The 20,782-nt window shown below is 36.8% G+C and overlaps 2 protein-coding genes across 2 annotated transcripts; one reads left to right on the forward strand and one right to left on the reverse strand.

Moving 5' to 3' along the window:
- Positions 1–274: 274 nt before the first annotated feature.
- LOC139132957 (t-SNARE domain-containing protein 1-like) lies at positions 275–12,109 on the reverse strand. Its single transcript, XM_070699295.1, has 9 exons — positions 11,965–12,109; positions 10,073–10,304; positions 9,227–9,292; positions 6,011–6,080; positions 3,602–3,692; positions 3,165–3,239; positions 2,170–2,243; positions 1,293–1,442; positions 275–430 (listed from the first exon to the last, which is right to left on the reverse strand). Exons 2-7 carry the CDS (start codon positions 10,188–10,190, stop codon positions 2,226–2,228), a joined length of 438 nt encoding a protein of 145 aa, XP_070555396.1. The 5' UTR covers positions 10,191–10,304; positions 11,965–12,109; the 3' UTR covers positions 275–430; positions 1,293–1,442; positions 2,170–2,225.
- A 363-nt stretch (positions 12,110–12,472) lies between these two features.
- On the forward strand, positions 12,473–18,934 carry LOC139132956 (cilia- and flagella-associated protein 95-like). Its single transcript, XM_070699294.1, has 5 exons — positions 12,473–12,765; positions 14,162–14,270; positions 15,455–15,579; positions 16,430–16,559; positions 17,389–18,934. The coding sequence occupies exons 1-5, from the start codon at positions 12,662–12,664 to the stop codon at positions 17,575–17,577; spliced, it is 657 nt and encodes a 218-aa protein (XP_070555395.1). The 5' UTR covers positions 12,473–12,661; the 3' UTR covers positions 17,578–18,934.
- Positions 18,935–20,782: the final 1,848 nt, after the last annotated feature.

Here is a 20,782-nt window from a genome sequence, read left to right on the forward strand (position 1 = left end):
GTACAGGTACATTTATACTTTACATAACTGAATGCCCTTTGAAGATACTGACTGCTAATTATATGACTAAGTTTTCACAGGCACATTGGTTTTTTCACCCTAATCCCCTGTGTATAAATCAACCAAACCAATTAAAAATGATGGGCCAATACCAAACTCTGGGGAAAGATGGCTTGTACAACAGTCCCTACATCACAGGTGGACTGTGAATGTATAGTCTCTATATAGTTATGGTACACGAATAGTTCCTGATGTATTTCAGAGCGTTACTTACCTGGTACCTACTGGCTGTTACTAGTTGTACATTTCCTGCCTCAACATTATCTGAAGCCTTTTCTACATTGGCCTCGATCGTATCTATCACATCTCCCTGCTCATACACCATGGTAGCCAAGTCCCGGAATATTTGATTCACATCCAATATGTCTGCCTATAAAAACACAGTGAGGGGACTTAAAAAACATATCTACCATACATTTCTGACAGGTTGATCGTTGCATAACTATGTACACTATTAAAGATATACTATGGTATGACATTTAATATGATGTATGGCAAGTGGAAAGCGGTATATGCAGACCTTGAGATTTGCAAAAATTAAAAGCAAAAAAATGGCAGATAACTTCACTTCAAAATTTCACATATTTCAATAAACTTGCACCACACTTTTGAGGGCTTTTGTCTATTATTTCTATTTAGAGTATCCTGCGGACGTTTGTTTTGTCCTCTAACCATTTAAAATGTTCTGTTATTTGTTTGACTTGGTTGCCACCTTGCATCAACTACGTTCATTGTATTCTTGTGAAATCCATTTCAGGCAGAAGGCACCTTGGGGACAGATATACACACCCTACATTGTTACAGCTTGTTTTGGCTCATTTTGAAGTTCTTGGAGTGAATAAAGTTAGCACTACGTTTTTTCGTGAAAACGGATAATTGAAATTTTTCCTGTGGACTTAAGGCAGGGATGTCTGCCACTTTGGAAATCAAATATAAGTAATCTGAGCTACATTGTTTTCACAGAACCAAAATCAGCACAGGGACCAACAATTTTTAGTCTTGATTTTGAAAGAGAATGCTTGAAAATTTCCTTGACAGAAGTATGAGCAAAAATTGAAGTCTTTAAATTTCAAGGCATATATTACCTTAGCAAAGCTATCCCTTCCCTCAATTTCATATGGTAAAAAGAACTCCTGAAGTAACAAACCAGAAGATGTCTACTGACACACATTGATGATCAACACTACACTGTACCAGTATTGTGTAATTCATGGACATGTGTGTCCACTCACCTCTATTTTCCTAATGTGTTCCTCTCTCTCTTCCATCAAAGCTTGATCAAAATCAATAACTTGCTCCTGTTCTTGAAGCTGAGCCAGCTCTTGTCGTCTTTGTTCATCCTCCATGAATGGAGTCCTGTCATCGCTTTCATAAGGATCTGACTAGTGTAAGACAAACAGAGAAAAATGGTGCAAATCATGAGTACAAAATCTTTCAGGCAACACCAGCTACATCACAGGGTAGATCAGGTGCACAGTACAATAAATTACCCACAATTCTCTATGATTTGTATCGTTGAAGGTTACTTTTCTAAAATCTTTTTCATTTCTGCATGTAAGCACTAGTGTGCAGCATCAGAATAATTTTTAAATAATATCTAGTAAAAGTACGTTTAGATATTTCAGTGAAAAATTCAAAGTAACCACTAAATGTCATACTTTTTAGGCAGCAAGTTATGACGAACTGAAGGGGTCATTCTCTGAGAAAACTTAGCATGCAAATTTCTTTTGTCACTTCCATTGCAAAAAATCAATATCCTTTTGTTTCATAAAACAGGTGCAACTAGTCTCCCTACTTTCCATCACATTATTCTGTATGGCTGAGGACACAATCTGTGGCAAATTTCACAAAAATGCTATCTCCTCTCTCAATTATGCATAATTTTCCAAATTATTTAAAATGAGAATTGAGAAGAATGGTGTGCATAAAAGTACGTTTTCAAAATTTTGATAAGTAGTCTGTGAATTTGTCTACACATGGGAGATATGATAGACTTCACTCAGGTATCTCCGAGGATACAAAGCATAATGAATTCTGGGAAATCTAGAATACTGTGAGGTATTTCCATGAAAGTTATGATTGAGGATGAATTCAGAGCACCATACTTACTGGAGCGTATCCCTCTGGTGGTCGCCTCTCTTGTTGAACAGGTGCTGGAGTTGACTTTAATTATCAGCTACTTTCTGAAATACAACGTAATCACTTATCAAACATACAGTGTATTAGCTACAGTGTAATAACTTGCATGTTCAGGGTTAAAAGATCCAACATAATGGTTTCAAAGCAGAAATTTCCAAATACAGCAAAACCTGTCTAAACCGAACCCCACAGGGCGTGAGAAAATTGTTTGGTTTAGAGAGGAGTTCGGTTTATAGAGGTCATTTTAACATAGAGTTCTATTAGAATAAGACTGAGAAAAGGGTTCAGTTTAGACAGGTTTCACTGCATTACATCATTCCATCATGTTTGATTGTGGTTGAAAACAACAAACTTTGCCTGTGTAATATAGTTTAGACAGGGTTTAGACAGGGTTCGGTTTAGACAGGGTTCGGTTTAGACAGGTTTCACTGCATTATATCATTCAATCATGTTTGATTGTGGTTGAAAACAACAAACTTTGCCTGGTCTGTAATATATATCACTAGCAGAAGATATTTACTGTAAAACAATCAATTATAACTTTTGTGCATAATATGCACATGAAGTAAAACTATGTTGTGATGTGAGCTTTCATGAAAAATATAACAACAAGGTTATTTTCTTATACAGACACATTGCAATATTTCTTTGAAAAACTTTCTATTTCAGAACAGTGAGTTATTACAAAATCAATGTTGCTGCTTCATAGTCATCTCCCCTGACATAAAATATTTCTGAACACTGAGTTACTTTGAAATTGGTACCCCTCGGAGACAGATATCCAGACTCTCAAACTTTTACAATTCTTTTCTGATCTATCACTTATGGGGCTTATTTTGAAGCTCTTGGTGTAAGAAAGTGTTTCACGATCTTAGATTTTTGAAAATCAAAAACTCTATTTTCATAGAGTTATATGTCCATGATTGACAAGTTATGTTGAATTAAGACTGAATACTGCTTCATACCTTTTGTACTGAGCTGTATCCTTTAACTGTGCTTTCAAAATCACTCTTAAGTCTGTCTACCTGGAATTTTTGTTGCTGGAAAGGGAATAAATATATTTCAATAGTATGGTTACTTCGCAAAACACAGTGCACTACTGAAGAAAATGACTATTCTATAAATGTGAGTAATGACATAACTGTGGTTGCATAACACCATCCATTACAAGCAGATTTATTTCTCTCATTCATGATAATAACCACTTTCAATATTCATTTTAAGTGAAGCTCCGTCTGACTGGACTGTGATTCACTTCAAGAGTAACTGTCAGCGAATTGCGTTTTGTACCATCCTGATGCATATATTCAAGTTCAAATCATTCATTTTTTCAATCACATGGACTACAGAACATTTTGCAATGACATGGCCTCCATCTTCATGAGAGAAAGAAGTGTCATACCCTGGTGGCTCCCCTGGCCATGTTTGCAAGGTCCTTCATAAATCGTGCTGTCTTGTTAACAATACTATTGGTTGCTTGCTGAGTGTTGTGTCTGCAATGAAAATTCAATAAAAAAAACACATTCTAGCACCATTGTTACAATACGTTAATCTGTAGAACACTAGCCAAAATCTTTGTTATGAAATCAATCAGGTTTCCCTTGGGGGCCATGCCATAGCTTTGTGAAGCTGCTTGACTCCCTATGTTGACTTGTGAAACTGCTAGGGGTAGGCCCAGAATTCTTCAGTACTGTCCACATTCAAGTGCTTATAAATCCCTCTTTAACTGTTAATAACTCTCCTTTGATGTTTCTGCTAAAGCTACCACACTACATACAACATGTTTTGTTAAATATAAAAATAGTCTGAAGTCTGTCAGCTATACAAAACCTGACATTGTTAGGAGAAAACATGGCAAAACAAAAGAAATTATGTAATCATAACCTCAGACTTCAATAATAAAGAAGATATTGTGATGAGCCAACTGTCAGGCTGTTGCATTGCATTGCTACTGTACCACTCATTTAAAACACTTGACCTTGCCATAGGTTTATTGATTAACATTTGTCTGAATGATGTTTGAGAGGTAGATCTAGTACACTCTAGCAATATTTCACAGTTAAAATATCACATTTGCTGCTGTCTCATTCCAAGGCTATCAAAATTGTGACTTGTTCTCCTTTTCCACAAAAGAGACCAAAGTGTTATGTACAAAAATGTGTATTAAACCTGTTTCACCCCAATTCCCTATAAACAGGTCCACAATCACCATTTCTCACAATGGGTGTGGGCCAAACCATGGTTAATCAAGGGTTAAACTTCAGGCTAAAATAAAGGACTCAGAAAACCTGTGATTTAGACATTGGTGACATCAGTACTACTGTACACATCTTTTATTCAATCTTACACTGCCTAAACGGTCCCTGGAAGGTGATATGATTCCTATAAATATACTTACAATACATGTTATTTGTAGAGTATATTTTAAGGAATTTGGCCTAATACAACAGTAAAAGCCACAACCATGCTTATTGCAGTCAACTCCATAACTTATCAACATAAGTCACTGAAAATATACGGTGTCAATGACAAATCCATGTATATCACTTGACCTTGGTGTTTACAAAATACTTCGAAATTTAATCCAAAATAATCTGAGACAATAAGACAACTAATATCTCCAAAAGTAGATGTACATTTTTCAAGAATGCAATAAGGTTGTACTGAAAGTCTGCATGCTGTGAAGTAAGCAATTGTCAAGGCAGTAAACCTTAGCCAGTTGAAAATTGGCAGTATGATATGCATTTTGCATTGTGACACAAGTTGGTCAGTAGGAAACTTGGAATAGGATAATGGGATAATGGGATAAATGAAAGTATTATGAGAGCAGCCATTGTTGGAATACTGCAAAATTTTTCAGAATGTTCAATAAAATTTTGGTTTTTTTTGAGTTGGAATCTTTCAAGTCATGCAGGGCAGATCTGCTAGCTGTCTGTGTTACTAACATATTAATGAAATATGCATGGAGACGCAATGGTAATTATGAAATTACTGGTAATTGTGAGACACTTCAACAGCATTACAACTTTTACTGACGGTAAAGTTGGGATATACTGGTAGTTCATGTTTGCCGTTAAAGTGTACTTTATGGCTAACTTTGTTACTAGCTGACTTGGCTTTGCTCTCTTGTGTTTCAGAAAAGTTTGTGGTCAGCTACTGCACCAGTACACTGTCATTATAGGTGTAATGTTGACATCTTTGATATATCATTAAAAGAAAATGGAAAATAGATTTTTTTACCATAAGAGTACAGACAGACATAAAATCACAAAATAGTACATGACATAACCAGTAAATTGTTATGTTTAGGTTTGTGCTAGCTATTTCAAAATGGCAAGCTGACACAGCTTTGTCAAATGTTAACGGCAAAGGGGTGATGTCACTACAGGGTAATGTAGAGAGACCAACACCATGCTAACATTCTTCCTGTGCAGCAGTCTGTTTCTGGTCATATATACACAATGTATTGACTCAGAGTGCAATGTAGCAGACTATGGACTTTGTACAGTGATCACAATAGAAAATCTGACGCTAAGATCATCAGAAACTCTGTTTAATTTCACATTTGTGTTAGTGCTTTTCAACACCTTGAGAAGTCTTTTTACATGAAAGGCTTTTTTTTAAAATAAATATTATTATTGTTATTAGAAAAGAAGGTCATATCTGCCTTCTACATACTTGGCAAATAGACCCCATTTTTTCACCATACTGTAGCTTTGGTATCAATGGTAGAGAGTGCTAGCATAGACACTGTATACTGTACAAGTCTATTTGCTTATCATATTTGTAAAAAATAGACTTTATTACTTACATTCTTGTTCTCAAAGCAGGAGTATCAGAACTTGTCCCAATCTGTCTCAATGTCTTCTCAAGTGCTGATGCTGTGGTAAAGAATATTAGACAATTTTCTGAAAGGGGTTCATCATCAAAATAAGATTTCAAAATTCACTGTACAATTACTCCAGGGTAGTTTATGTTCACTGAACAGTGAAAGTCATTACATTTGCAAACATTACAGCATACTGAAGCATATCCCTGACTAGTTTGCCATTAAAATATTATGGGCCTTGAAACTGAACTATTAAATTTTTTGCCCAAATTTTGCCTAAAGAAATTTTACACCATTCTTGTTTATTAAAAAATCAAAAATGAAAGTCAGAAGTTGGTAGTCATAGTTTGGGATAAGAGAAACAAAGTAAGTAAAATTTATTGATTTTGAAATTCAACATTGGCACTTTGCGCTTGTTAACCCTACGGAGAAAACATAAATTACTGATATTATGAAATTTTAAATGCTCACTTTATCCTTGTTAGCTCTATCAGGAAAAACAAAATCTTCAATTTTCACAAGAAATTGAAGCTTGTAAAACCTTCATTTACTCACACACTCTCCAAAGTCCATACAGAGAGCAGACCAGAAAATTTTTTTATAATTTGAATTTCTGAAATACTACTGCCGCACAGACGCACGCTATCATAAGTGTGACAAACGAGTACATACAACAAAGAATAAATTAGAATTATACTAGAATTACCTATAAAGCTCCATTGATCATGATATTTTGAAAGATGAATGCATGGATGCATCATCTTCAACACAACAAGTCATCGTTGATGACACAGTCCCCACTTGTTAATGGGTACTTTGTTTACAGGTCCTCAGAGAGGATAGAGTCCTCTTCATTAGGTCTGTGATAAAAATACTGTGATAAAAATACTTTTGAATAAATTCGCTTGATACATGTCTGAGTTCAGGACATGAAAAAATCATAACAAAATGGCCGCACAGCAGCTATATTGAATCGTATCACAAAACAAATTAACGTGCATATGTATGACATTGGTCAATGTCCTTTTACCAACTTTGAATTCAATCGCTTGATACATGTCTGAGTTATGGTTCTGGACATGAAAAAACGCAATAAAATGGCCACACGGCGGCCATATTGGATTGTATTACAAAACAAATCAATGTGCATGTGTATGACATAGGTCAATGTCCTTGTACCAAGTTTGAATAAAATCGGTTGAGATATGCCTGAGTTATGGCTCTGTACATGAAAAAATCGTAACAAAATGGCCGCACAGCGGCCATATTGGATCGTATCACAAAACAAATTGATGTGCATAGCTATGAGTGCCATTGGTCAATGTCCTTGTACCAACTTTGAATAAAATCTGTTGAAACATGCCTGAGTAATGGCTCTGCATATGAAAAAATCATAATAAAATGGCCGCCTGGCGGCCATATTGGATTGTATCGCAAAATAATTGACGTGCATATGTATGACATAGGTCAATGTCCTTGTACCAACTTTGAATAAAATCGATTAAGATACGCCTGAGTTATGGCTCTGTACATGAAAAAATCGTAACAAAATGGCCGCACGGCGGCCATATTGGATCGTATCACCAAAAAAATTGAAGTGCATATCTATTACATTGGTCAATGTCCTTGTATCAACTTTGAATAAAATCAGTTGAAACTTGCCTGAGTTATTGCTCTGTACATGAAAAAATCGTAATAAAATGGACGCCTGGCAGCCATATTGGATCGTATCACGAAACAAATCGACGTGCATCTGTATGACATATAAAGTAATCCTTGTACCAAGTTTGAATGAAATCGCTCCAGGCATCTCTGAGATATCTGCGTGAACGGACGGACGCACGGACGGACGGACGCACACACGCATGCACGCACGCACGCACGCACGCACGCACGGACATGACCAAACCTATAAGTCCCCCCGGACGGTGTCCGTGGGGACTAAAAAGCATAGAAGATATGAATTCAGAGATGTATTAGAAGCCATCGATATTTGGCTTCTAATACATCTCTGAATTCATATCTTCTATGCTTTTTGTGTTGAAGATGATGCATTTTTGAGTGTGGTTTCCAAAAAGTGAACACTTGCATCAAACAAACACTTTTTTTATTTCTGTATAGCAGGATAGATTTGTTACTGAATATTTAAATAACTGTAAAAAGCTGTGTGTTTTAAAGGAAAGTAATCATTTTGAATACCACTGCCTTTTGTTTATGCAATTTACATATACAGAAGCCATCGATGCTGGTTTATTGAATGAATTATTGTTGCTTTTGGAGTGGAAAAGCCGTCTTCAAACTTTAGCGATATGTGCAGGCCTAGCGACCATGGCCGATTATTCCATTTCCCAACTTCCTGCATTGCCGTGTATGACGGACTGTGCTACAGCCTACCGCAAAACGTCACAGTCTGCTAAAGTCTACACCTTCAATTATTCAGTTTTGATATTTATGTGCCCACAGAGTTAAGGCAAGTCAAACGTAAACACAATCATTAAAATCAGAGAATGAACGTTGACTACCAATAGTACAATGGCAAGGTGTTGTTTACATTTTACAACCCATGGCCATGGATCGCGGTAGGCGATTGCTGATGCATTCAGAAGAACATCTCCCGATAAATATTCAACTATTCAAAATATTCATGAGCATCAATATGATCTCAGAAATTGCCATCGGCTGTACCTTTCCTCATCAACCAGTCTGTATTTCTCCATTTCGACCCAACTGAGTCACTTAACCCACATCTCATGGCCGACGCAATGTTGCGTTACTGCACACGCTCAATGACCCCAAACCTCCACCAACCTGTGTACGTTGTATAGACGTGTTCCGTGCTGTACCGGTACCTACATCTGTAAGCTTAGCGAGGTATCGCGTGATCGACAAATGCGAGCGAACGAACACAAAATTTCACTGAAAATCCCGCAAAAGTGTTGAAAACAAGTAAATTCAGCATTAAGGATACAGAACATTGTAAACTTTTGCCGATATGCTGTTTGTTTACCATCTATTCATTCCTGTAAGCGGCACAACAATTACATGATTTTCAGGTAATAACAGGAGGACCATAATTGCCTTACAGCCGGCCATATGGCCGGTGGCCGGCTTTTAACGAAACCCCTGCATATTGCAAGTATTATTGCATCACCATCAAAAAGTAAATATGGCAAGTATCAAAGTAATGGTCATACTTACAATTTGAATTAATTTTAATGATATTATTCGTGCATTGCTCCACTGTTTCTGAGATTTCACTGGTCCCTGAAAGCAATGTACATGAAAAGATGAAGGAAAGCTTTTGCGGCAGACAACGATTTTCTGTGATGCCTTACCAACGATAGAACCATATGTATCTTTGATTTCAAGGCAGGCACAACTGTGGTAACATCTAAGATTATCAGTTTCCTCCATTTTTAAAACAAGATTCCCACGACGACAACTGGTTCATGTATGAGCAGTCATGAGCAACTTATTTTCCTGCAAATTTTTCATATCATAATATGTTACTTCTACGTTCAAACATAACTTCCAAAAGTTATGAAATAGACACCTGCAGCTATACAATGAGTATACATACCAACTTTTCATTTTTGAGGAAAACACCAATCTTTAATACCCATGCCGCTATCATTTAGTCCTGGTGATATTTACTTTTAGCAATAATGTACCCCCTCCAGGCCCATAATGGATTAACTTGAACAATGCACATCAAAATGTAAAAGGCGAAGCCGAGAATGTTATGGAGTGCAAAGTTTGCTGGAGTCCATTGTGGGCCGGAAGGGGGTACATTATTGCTATTATTTTATAGTTTTGGCAATGCCAGTGAATTTGTAGAAGTAGAAAACAACGCTTGATAATCGAATACATTATCAGTAATAATCTGGTGGGATGACATCAAAAACTTCATTGGTATTGACAAAGCTATTATGAAATATCAGTGGTGATGTTTTACGGTAAACACCAAGATATAATATTGCTTTACAACTGCCACACTCTCCATTCTCACCAACAATCACCCTTCTCCAGTCATACAACTCTCACCTGAGCCTTGGTATCCAGGTTGTCCATATCCACCACCTGTAATGCCAAATCCTGGCTCTCTGTCAAAACCCCTGCTATCCCCTATTGCACCGTATGATCCAAACTCTCCTTTGTTCATCCTTCAAAGTTGGTTACTGCATCTACTTCAGAGTACAGTTAGTGTAAATGTTTGTCTCTCTACCTTATTCGTACCCTGTCACAGAGACAGATACCAATCTTCCTGTTTAGGAAACTGAAATTGGAAGAAAAAAGAAGACAGGTTATAACTGAGTCACTTTGTTTTATTTTGTTTTCTTTTTCACCAAATTTCAGTTTCATTCTTAACAATAACAGATTGTGACAAAGTGAGCATTGTCTTTCCTGAAAAAATTTATCTGAAAAAAATATTTTCAAAATGCATTATATTCCATACAATAGCTGTGTTGCAGACAATCTACACTGAGAGTGACCATTACTTCAGCTGCGCAGTAGACAATCCATTGACAGTTCATATTCTGCATACTGGAATGGGGCTTGTGCACAGAAATTCCTGGAGATTCCAATACTGATTCTGATTCATGGAGTAAAGAAATATTGTACAATAGAGTGTACACTGCAGAACTGCATGAAACTACAAGATGACTTTGTTTGGTGATATTATGGAACAAAATTTGCAAAACAAAACTGTCAATGTTGACAACAGTCTGGGAAAATGTCTGTTTTGGATCACCTGCCGAGACCTGTATTTGTTCCTTTCAGAGGAAGACTATGAATTGCATTTTGGAATAAAAGTTTTAAAGGTTCTCTATTCTCAAGGTATTAAACGCTGCAAGATGAGCATTTCCATATATAAAAAATTTCCAATGGCAAATGAAGAAGTAAAGCAATACAAACAGGGTCTGAAATGCTCTATGAATTTAAATTTAATCCTCTTTGGCTGAGCATAATTTTCTTGAACACATGGTTATCTCAAAGACACCAAAGTATCTTAAATGCCAAGCTTATATACCTGTAGTTACATACATAATTTTCATATTTCATTCTGAAATAGTGAAATTTTAGGGCAGACTGAAACTAATACATAACACGTATTAACAGTAAGTTCATCAAGTAACTACATGTATTTATGGTGGACTAAAAGTTCAACTTGCACCCGCTCAAAGGAAAGAAGAGACAACAAACATCTTCTGTGTGCCTACTACAGCTGCAGATGCGAAGAAGTGGACAGATAAATCAAAACATAAATATTATTTAACGTACAATAAAATACTTTTTATTTGAGTCAATGCAATTCGTCAGAGTTGTTGTATATTACAGTTCCGGTCGGAATATGGCAACTCTTCAAGGTCTTCCTCTGAGGCTGGGCAAACAACAAATATATTCAATCTACCTATATCGTCTTTGTTTCAACAGTTTCATGACTGACGCGACCAGGACCTTACTCGGTTAGTACCATGAACCTACGCAGTAGGCTCATGGTTTCGTTACGGTTTACCTGCGTATGAAGGCATGAAAGGGGGTGTGGCGACCCGGCTGCATTGCCACTATCGGAGAATTCTCTATGCGGGCACAGAAACCGCGCTGAGCGATATAGCTAGCTACACAGATACAGAGCTACTCGGCATGAGTTAAGTTCACTGTGCGGACACACAAAGCACTTCGTATTGATCACTAATGCATTAGGAGTCGTTGGGCTTTAGGATAGGGCTACAGTCGTAACCAGAGGCTCAAAGGATAACTGTCTTGTTCGTATGCAACATTTTTTTGTCCACTTCTTGACCCGCCGGGCAAGCGAACGACCGAGCTAGCTGGTCACTTCCGTATTTTGCTTTTCGACATTTATCGAGAGGCGTGACATTACGTTCACCAACAAGCGGTCTGGATACAACGACAATAAATATGGGACAACCTACCAGACAATTGTGGAAGAATTCGAAGGCACTGTCGCTGCTTCGAAAGTGAGTCTTGTGTCTCTTTGCTCTGAAATGCATGAGTAAGACACTCACAGGGGATGACTGTCCACCATGGCTGTTATCAGTCATATGACACAATGGAATCATGGGAAATTACGGATATATTTATTTCTACATTTTTTTCTTGAAATGTGAAAAAGTGTAAACTTTGTATGGAACCTTTCGCAAAACTAAATATTTGAAAGCAGCTCTTGCTTTTTAGACAATTTCTCGACATTTTGTCTCTGAATGATTCGGAGGTTAAAGGTTAAGCGTGGCCTTGTAACTATGCAACTGAAGTCAACAACACCAAGGCGTGGATTGATATATCTGACGAAGGTTTGAATGTAGTTTTCTATCTATTCACTAAAAGTTCAAATTAGTGGCTTTAATAGATCAAAAATTATATATCAAATTTTTAAACACCTTCGCTTCTGTCTAAATTGTTACTCTTTTACGCTGAATGCAGAATAACTACTGGAACTATTTTCGTCACGGCGAAGTGTTCTCACTTCCGTCTGTGGTGCTTCGTCTGTCGATCTCCACAACAAAGCTTGTCACAGAGATTAGTGATCGAGGTTCTTCAGTACAGTCCCCAGCCAGAATCACACAGAAACGGAAACATTTATTGGTATTAGACAGAGTTTAGTTTGCCATCATGGCATATTACAATGCGCTACCAGATTTCGTCGAGAGGAAAGGATCCCTTTATCTGCGATCAGACCACATGAACTATGGCAGACCGACATTGAACTCAAATTGGTGAGTTGTTCTCCACAGTGCTCCACGTTTTGAGCAATACTGCTCTATCATCACCTACATGTGTACTTGCACATACTCATTCGAAATATTGCAATTGGCAAAATTAAGCCAAAGCCCGTATTCCGATTTATTCAATTATCAAAATCGCACTCCATTTCCCCGCTGATGTTCCTCAGAATGCCATTACTAGTACTAGTAAAGTTTAGCCGGACCCGCATAGTTGATTGTTGATCAGCTGACTATATGGATATGGATTGATTGTCTCCAGTGGACGTGACAAACTTTCTCCTTAGGCGGTATTTTCGGTAACAAAAAGTGGCTTTACAGTAAGCAGTGATAAACGTACCGTATCATTACATTCACTGAGCGTGAAAACACAGCGTAACAATTAGCACTGTTGGTTTTCCACCACTTATTGAAATTCAGAACGTGTGTGTGACAGTGTCCACTCAGTCATACCATGGAGGTAAATACCTCTATACTATAGAGGAACTAGCCTCCATGGTAATTAATGCGAAATATTTGTTTGTTTCTTTTTTAATGGGCCATTGCTGCAATTTATTGTTGGGCGCTTTTCATTTCATTAAAATGCAGCCCATAAAAACATGTAGGTCAGGATTATTAAATTATATAGACATTAGAGGTAGAAACTTTTGATTTGGAATGAGCATGGAGGTAGGAATGAGTGACTAATGCACCATGTACCACTACATTAATAAGCCAAGAATTTACGTTACCTGACTTATGACAAAGTGAAATATTATGCAAGATTGAATTGGCATTCCCTCCTACCTTTCCCTCTCTGGTCAGAGTTTCTCACCTTATCATGTATTAGATTTATGGTGTCTGGACTACCATAACTGTATCCGGATTGATCTGAAAGTTCTGGAAAGATGTTGTTTGGAGCACAGGCATGCAGCACGTCGCATCACGATCAGTATACTGACTCACAGTAAATGCAGAAAGCTTTCTCTGTTTTCTGTGAACATGGAGCTATTTAGCTCCATGCTGTGAATCGGTACTGATCGTGAAGCGACATGTCGCATGCCTGTGTCTTGGAGCATGCTTGCTTACACTGAATTATGTGTCTTTTTGTACAGCTAATAGAATTGTGAGGTGTTGGGTATCAAAATAGTAAGATGGCTCATTACACTTCTATTAAATAAAAATGAAATTGGCTCTAAAGATACCAATACTTTAGACATGATTCTTGTCCTGTTGTGTAGGACTTTCAAAAATTATTAGCTTTGTACAAATTTAACCATTCTATTCAAGTGAGTCTTTTTAGGCTATTGTGTTAAATACATATGGTCAAATGGTATAAGTTAGTGCATTGTTAATCATCTAAAGTATAACAGCAGATAATGATGATTTTTCCCTTGTATTTTCTTTTAAGGCATCAAGCACGAGAAGCTGAACCTAAAGACTATGAAATAAACAAAGAACCACCCAAGAGAAATCTACACAATGCAACTTACAACCGCATCGGTGATGTCACAGATGGGGTGAGTATATCAAAGTGAAGTCATTGACAGTAATCAAAGCAAGATGGATGTCCTGCCTCTACAGCAATTGGTATTACATACAATATACAACTCGGTATTCATGCCAATTATGCAAGGATTTGTGAATCAGACTTTTATCCAATACTTTATTGACCTGGTGGAATATATTATGTCATGATGAGGTATGTGAGGGGATGTGTACGTCAGCTTTGAATTTCCATAATACATCCACTTGACAAATAGTAAGAAGTTGTGTGGAAATAATGACAATAAAGTATAAAATATGGACTGCAACTTTTCTTAATGTTTTCTGTAAATAGTTTCCTATGTGAAATGGTCTAGATATGGCTTTTGTGGACCCAGATTGTTTGGTAGCTATGAATCTGCAGCGATACTGTGGTGTATCAATCCTGCTAAGGTTGATACACCACAGCACCACTGCACTGCCTATTCACAGCTAATTGTTTGGTAAAGAGGTGTGCATGAGCTAGATAGAGGGCCCTGGGGAAGATTAGCATTTACGCTAACCAGGTTTCCTGTTAAGGATGTTTACCCTCTTTAAATAAAGTTTAAATAAAAAAAAAAAATAAAATAAAAAAGATGCGGGTAGTCTACAAAAACTGCATCTAGTCTGTACGGGTTGCATCATTATCCTGTATTACAGACAATGGGCACTTCTCATTTGTCCATTCCTTTATCATTCAGACTTCTCTATTTCCATCAAATACTTGTAGTTCTTTAGACAATGGAGAATAGGAAATTGCCTTTTGATTCATAAATCACTGCGTAGTCAGTGGATCACTTTACAGATTGGCAAAATGATTTTTAGTACTTGTAGATGCTTACTCTGTTGTGGGTAAACTCAGTTGAGGGCCTATATTGGCAATTTCTACTCTCAAATAGTGACATCTTGTCAGACAGTGTAGCAATGCATGTATGACCATGGTATCATTGAAAAAGTAGTATTCTTTTCTCACAAATCTTACATTTGCAACCACGACAAAGGTATCTTAAAACAAATGTCTTCACAATTTGAATGTAAAAGTATTTTCTATGTGGCATGCAGTGTACATGCGGTGATAATTGGGGTATACCAAGATGATAGTCTCCATTATCAAAGCTCCAGACTCAATCGCTTTAAGTAAACAATACTTTATTACCTGTATTAAATTTTAATTTTACAGTCTTACCCCAAAACAACATACCAAGATTCCATGGAACAAATTTTTCTGAAGAAAGATTTTGACGAACAAGAAACTAGAAAACCAATGGTCAACCTACAAACAGTTGGAGATGCTGATATTGACAGGTGAGTTTGACAACTGTCCCTCTACTGCATGGTTATAATATTTACTGTTGAACTTGGCAGCAATTTGAACCATGAAATAGTGACACCTTGTCATGTGTAGTGTTACTTTTCCCAATCCGCTGTGATACTTCAGCATTCTAAGAAGTAAAAATCTGATGTCAAAAAGGATGTGTATAGGGTTCACATCATTTACCTTGTTCAGACTTGGTGTTGTTCTACTTTCATCGGTAATTGGTTTGACAGCTCCCCCCCCCCCACCTTCTCCATGTAGGTCAAAGTTCAACAGTATTGGTAACACAAAAGTATGTTTTGTTTAGTGTATACTTGTAGTTCAAAGTTGTCAGTCTGATTTTGCACTAAATTTTGTCTTTCTTTCAAAATAAGTACATGTTTAATTCCTTTACTTTACATGTTTAATTCCTTGGCAACCTTGTTATGTTGCTATGCACATTTGTATCTTTTATAAATATTTCATCTTTCCATGTGCCATACCTTTGTGTCAGTGCAGAGTTTAAGATACCTACCAATACTTCCTAGTTCACCAGCTTGTAACTGTTACTGTTGACCTGGTAGTCCTTACTTCCCCAAGGTATGGTGATTGTAAACAAAGGCAGTATTGTACCTCACAAATTTTGCTCCAGTCTATTTCAGGTATTTAGGTCTTACATTGTAGAGTTACAGATACAATCCAAATGCCCACTGACACCTGTATATGCTATCGTATATGCCTACTTTCTTGATCATTTGGCAACATGGCTGAATCCTAAACTTTTTGATGGCCAGTGAATTGTAATAATTATTATTCCTTATTATTTACATCACTGTCTGATTTTATTTTGTTTGAAAACAGAGATACTGGACTGCCAAAGAGTGGATACAGCGCAGTGTTGCCGAGACATTATCCAGAACATGATAAACAGCATCTAGAAACAACACATAGAGTGGACTACAAACCTCCATATCCATACACTCCAACAGAGGTGTGTTCTCTCTCTCTCTCCTCTCTCTCTCTCTCTCTCTCTCTCTCTCTATATATATATACTGCCCTCACACTTTTACTCTGATATAAATATATAATGTGACACACACATACACACACCCAACAACAAATATATCCAACGACACTCACACTGTCACATTGAAGTGCATGACCATCAGAAACACTAATCTAAAATTCAAAAGCTGAATTGAATTACCACATCTTCTGGCAATGCACCTAAGGCAAGCGTATGATCATATAAATGCAGCGCAGGCATGAAAATGCTTTATTTCTTTGACTTGGTAAAGTGAGAAAATTGTTCTGAATGTACAGCGCACGTTATTGAGCATGTTGCAGGAAGCAGAACAATTGACACATACAAATCTCTATCATGATTCCAAAACCATTTTAAGTGCCACCCTAAGTGACTATCTTTAATGGAAATGATTCAATGATGATCCCTTCTCTGTCTCAGTCAACCAGTATGTGTCAAATCACCAACGCATCTCAGCATCATTCTTGAAAAGTAATTTTCAAATGCCTTGACCAGTGAGGCACTCAAAATTGTCACATTATTTACATTTCTGTCTGTAATTTGTATTATAGGACTGTGTGGCTTTTAAACTATCAATTTCAAATTTTTCAACACAAGAAAAATACATTGCACCAATGATCCTGATTGTATCACTCTTACAATAAAGTTTGCATGCATCGCATCTTGATATATCTGTAATCAAAATTTGATGAAGTTGTATTCCAAATACACCTGCTATTAAATTTGTATCTTTATGTAAAGTTTCACATGTCTGTTTTTGTTTTTTCATCTTTAGGAGAAACCAGCAGATTTCCCGGATAACTCCAATGCATACAGGAAGTGCCACAGTCAATTCACAGACACGGCGGACTACAGGAGATATGGACGTAACACATGGCAGGATGAAACAGGCATTTATGCCAACTCTAGAATCAAACATGAAGTGTTTCCACCAACAAAAACAATACCAGTCCAACTGGAATAAAATGACAGCGTTTAGGAATTTTAACTTATGAGTGAAAAGGAAATATTGTTAACTGGTAAGGTTCGACTGTGAAAGACTCTGAAGCGGTAATGTCAGGAAATCATGAAACTCGATATAAACATTACAAAATCACAGATTTTTTTAATGTATTTTCAATAAGTGTACATTTTGATTTGTTTTCAAACAAAAATTTCACGAAATAAATCATGATGATACATTTTTTGGATCGGAAAGGCTGAAAGCAGATTCAAATACTTTGTGTGGTAAGCACGTCTGTTGCTGAAGTATACATTTTTCTAGGAAGGCTTGCAGTACGTGCCATTCAAAAGAATGAATGATCTTAAAAGTTTAGGCAGTATAGAATGTGTACAGTGATATATATGAGTTTTCTGTGTATTCTTAGACCATTTTGAAGCGGCATCATCTACTTAATAAACAAAATGTAGCGAGGAACGAGTAACATTTGAAGGATATGTAAAGGTTTTAGCAAGACTTTGTTGAGATTGGACATTTCAACTAGAAGTTTGAAATATTTTATTATAATTAACAAAAAATTAGCAACCTAGATAATACTGTACAGCACATAATATATGTATCTTTAAATAATTTCAACTAGCAAATGATTGATACAAAAACACCTTTAAATTTTACATCAGGTTTGTAATTCCAGGCAAGCAAGACCCCTCTAGTCAATGAAGAATAAGAATTTACCAATTTGCAAGTGTAATTTGTATTTCGAACAAACTCAGATCATGTTTTGTGTCGTCTGCTGTGTCAATGATGCACTGCTGTGTGGAAAATTGCAGAAATTTTGCCAAAATAGTTTCCTTCCAGTTACCTCTGACAGAGACGAATGCTGGCACCGTTGTGTACACATACCAGAAGTTGGGTCTGCGGAGCAATCGAAGTGTTTGTATTTTTTGCCATTTTGTAGTCCACAACCTCATCATTTTTATTTTGCAATAAATGTGTATTTGAAAATTATTTCAGCAATAGAATCAGAATATTATTTACTTGAGAAATATTAATATTTGGTCAAAAAACAATGACTTCCGTCAAAAGCCCAATTTTTATCAAAATGGTTGAGCTGACAATACCTGTGGGGAGATGATATTTTGCAAAGAGGGTGCACTTTGCTTATCAGCTTTATCAGAAAAATTTAGAACTTTTAATGACTTAACTAATTCTGTGTGAATAGTCAGTATCAACAGAAAGTAGAACCAGCCTTGGATTGCAGAATGAGGATTAAAATGGGATTATATATCTATCCTACAATTCAACTTCTTAGATTCCATCTTGTAATCTTTATTCACAGCTAATTGAAGACAAATAAACATTTCAAAATATCCATCTTCCATTCCATTTTTTCCAGTCGTTCTTATGTTTGAATGCATCACTATTGAAAGGCTTTATTGAGGGTTCAGAGGTTTGACATCAACATATTTTAGCCTTGTTTCATGCACTAACTGAATTGTGCCATACTTCTGATTTACATGAAGTCATCAGTGTACTGCCAGTATCTACACTTAGAGTCACAATAGCTGAGAATTTTATGCATTATTTTCATGAATTTATTTTCAAACGAAAGTTGGTTTTGTGTAAATTTGTTAATGAAGGACATGCATGTAGGTATCACTGCTCGCTGATTTCGACACAAAATAGCGCCCTCCACGGACAAGTACAACAATGCAGTATTTCCTGCACATACACGTTGTGGTCATCCAAGAAACAAGCATGATGCCATATTTACTTGAACGCACAACACACGATGGCTAACATTTTGTTGTTTTAATCTTTATTTTCTCTGTCACGTGGAAAACTGAGGATATTTTGAGATTAGTTTAATTGCGTATTCGCAGCTATTGGGGCTTTGAAGTTTTGTCATCATTATCTACTGCCAGACGATAATTACAATTATCAGTCATCTATCACGTGACTACCTCGTCTCAGACAGTAGTCATCTATCATTTTTTAATTCTCAGACTGCTTGTGTTTGTGATATTGGTATTCTGTCCCGAGGGTACACGTACACCCATAGAAAGGTACACGGGTGCGTGCTCTACGAAGGGTTTTTTTCACAGAAAAGTCCCAAAACATTGGTGAAGTTTCATCCAAGAAAAACTGAGCAAGGATCCAAACAAAGCAAATGTCCCATGCTTTTAGATAAAAACCTTCACATACAAAAAGTGAAATTTAAAATTCCCAAGGTTTGTTGCAACAGACAATTTTTTGAAACCATGGTTTTTTGCGTATACATTAAATGCTTCTCAAATTCTGCAAATTATCATCAGGAATGATAAAGTAAGCTGTCAATCAATTATTAATGAAAAATGTAGGGGTCACCGCACCGGTTTTTATACTTGCGTCAAAAATCTGAAAAATGAAATCGAAATTATCAGGTTGACGCTCTCTCTCCTCCTCTTACTGATTGTAGCATTATGAGGATATCGACCACGGAATCGGCCTATCCTCCTCTGAGCCTCTTTTCAATTAATATTCTTCATGCAAGAGCTCGCGATCTTAGGGGTCGTCGATCATAAAAGGTATACAAAGCATAAGCATAAAACCTAGAAATTCAAACATAACTCCTTGTTTTAGATGTCAATCCCCCCCCCCCCCCCAACAAAACGAAACTCCTCAATGCAAAATTGGGTTCAAGAAACTGTGATGATGATAAAGTAAGGAGAAAGCTAACCTGTCTTTCACGGGCACGTGTAAAGAAAAACCCTTGCATTTACTTTTAAACTTTTTCAACGTTCCGAATAATCTGTATTCTTCTGGGTTAAAATCATTTTGTTTTTATTGCAGGCTGTTGTAATATGTGTCCCAATTTTTCAATGAACGTTGAGTTCTCAGTGCGTCGGAGCCGTAAGCTTATCACACTTAGTTAAGTCCAAACGTTTAAAACCGCACATGAATAAGCTTTCGTGTACGTGTCCCCGTGTCTGTATTTCACGGTCTTGTTTGATTTTTTTATTTTTATTTTTTGTTACAGCAGAATCCTTATCGCAATTTTTATGAACGCAAAACGAATTGGGGTCTTACCCTTCGCCCTCCTCTAAACTAAGGAATTACGTTTCTCTAGCGTCAACTGTTATAAGCGACGGCCCCTCAGTGGGCAGGCGGTCCAAGTCATTTGACAAGTTGAATTTTATCAATTACAGACTAAAGAGGGCGCTATTTCGTATAGCCTCAGCCGCCATGG

The sequence above is a fragment of the Ptychodera flava genome, chromosome 5 (genome assembly GCF_041260155.1).
Source record: "Ptychodera flava strain L36383 chromosome 5, AS_Pfla_20210202, whole genome shotgun sequence".
Classification (NCBI taxonomy): domain Eukaryota; kingdom Metazoa; phylum Hemichordata; class Enteropneusta; family Ptychoderidae; genus Ptychodera; species Ptychodera flava.

Coding starts and splice junctions, on each gene's coding strand:
- LOC139132957 (XM_070699295.1), bottom strand. CDS start 10,190: ATGAACAAAGGAGAGTTTGGATCATACGGTGCAATAGGGGATAGCAGG. Junction 3,693..6,010: donor CCTGCTTTGAGAACAAGAAT/GTAAGTAATAAA, acceptor TTTTCATTGCAG/ACACAACACTCAGCAAGCAA. Junction 3,240..3,601: donor TGGCCAGGGGAGCCACCAGG/GTATGACACTTC, acceptor TTCCCTTTCCAG/CAACAAAAATTCCAGGTAGA.
- LOC139132956 (XM_070699294.1), top strand. CDS start 12,662: ATGGCATATTACAATGCGCTACCAGATTTCGTCGAGAGGAAAGGATCC. Junction 12,766..14,161: donor CCGACATTGAACTCAAATTG/GTGAGTTGTTCT, acceptor TTTTCTTTTAAG/GCATCAAGCACGAGAAGCTG. Junction 16,560..17,388: donor ATCCATACACTCCAACAGAG/GTGTGTTCTCTC, acceptor TTTCATCTTTAG/GAGAAACCAGCAGATTTCCC.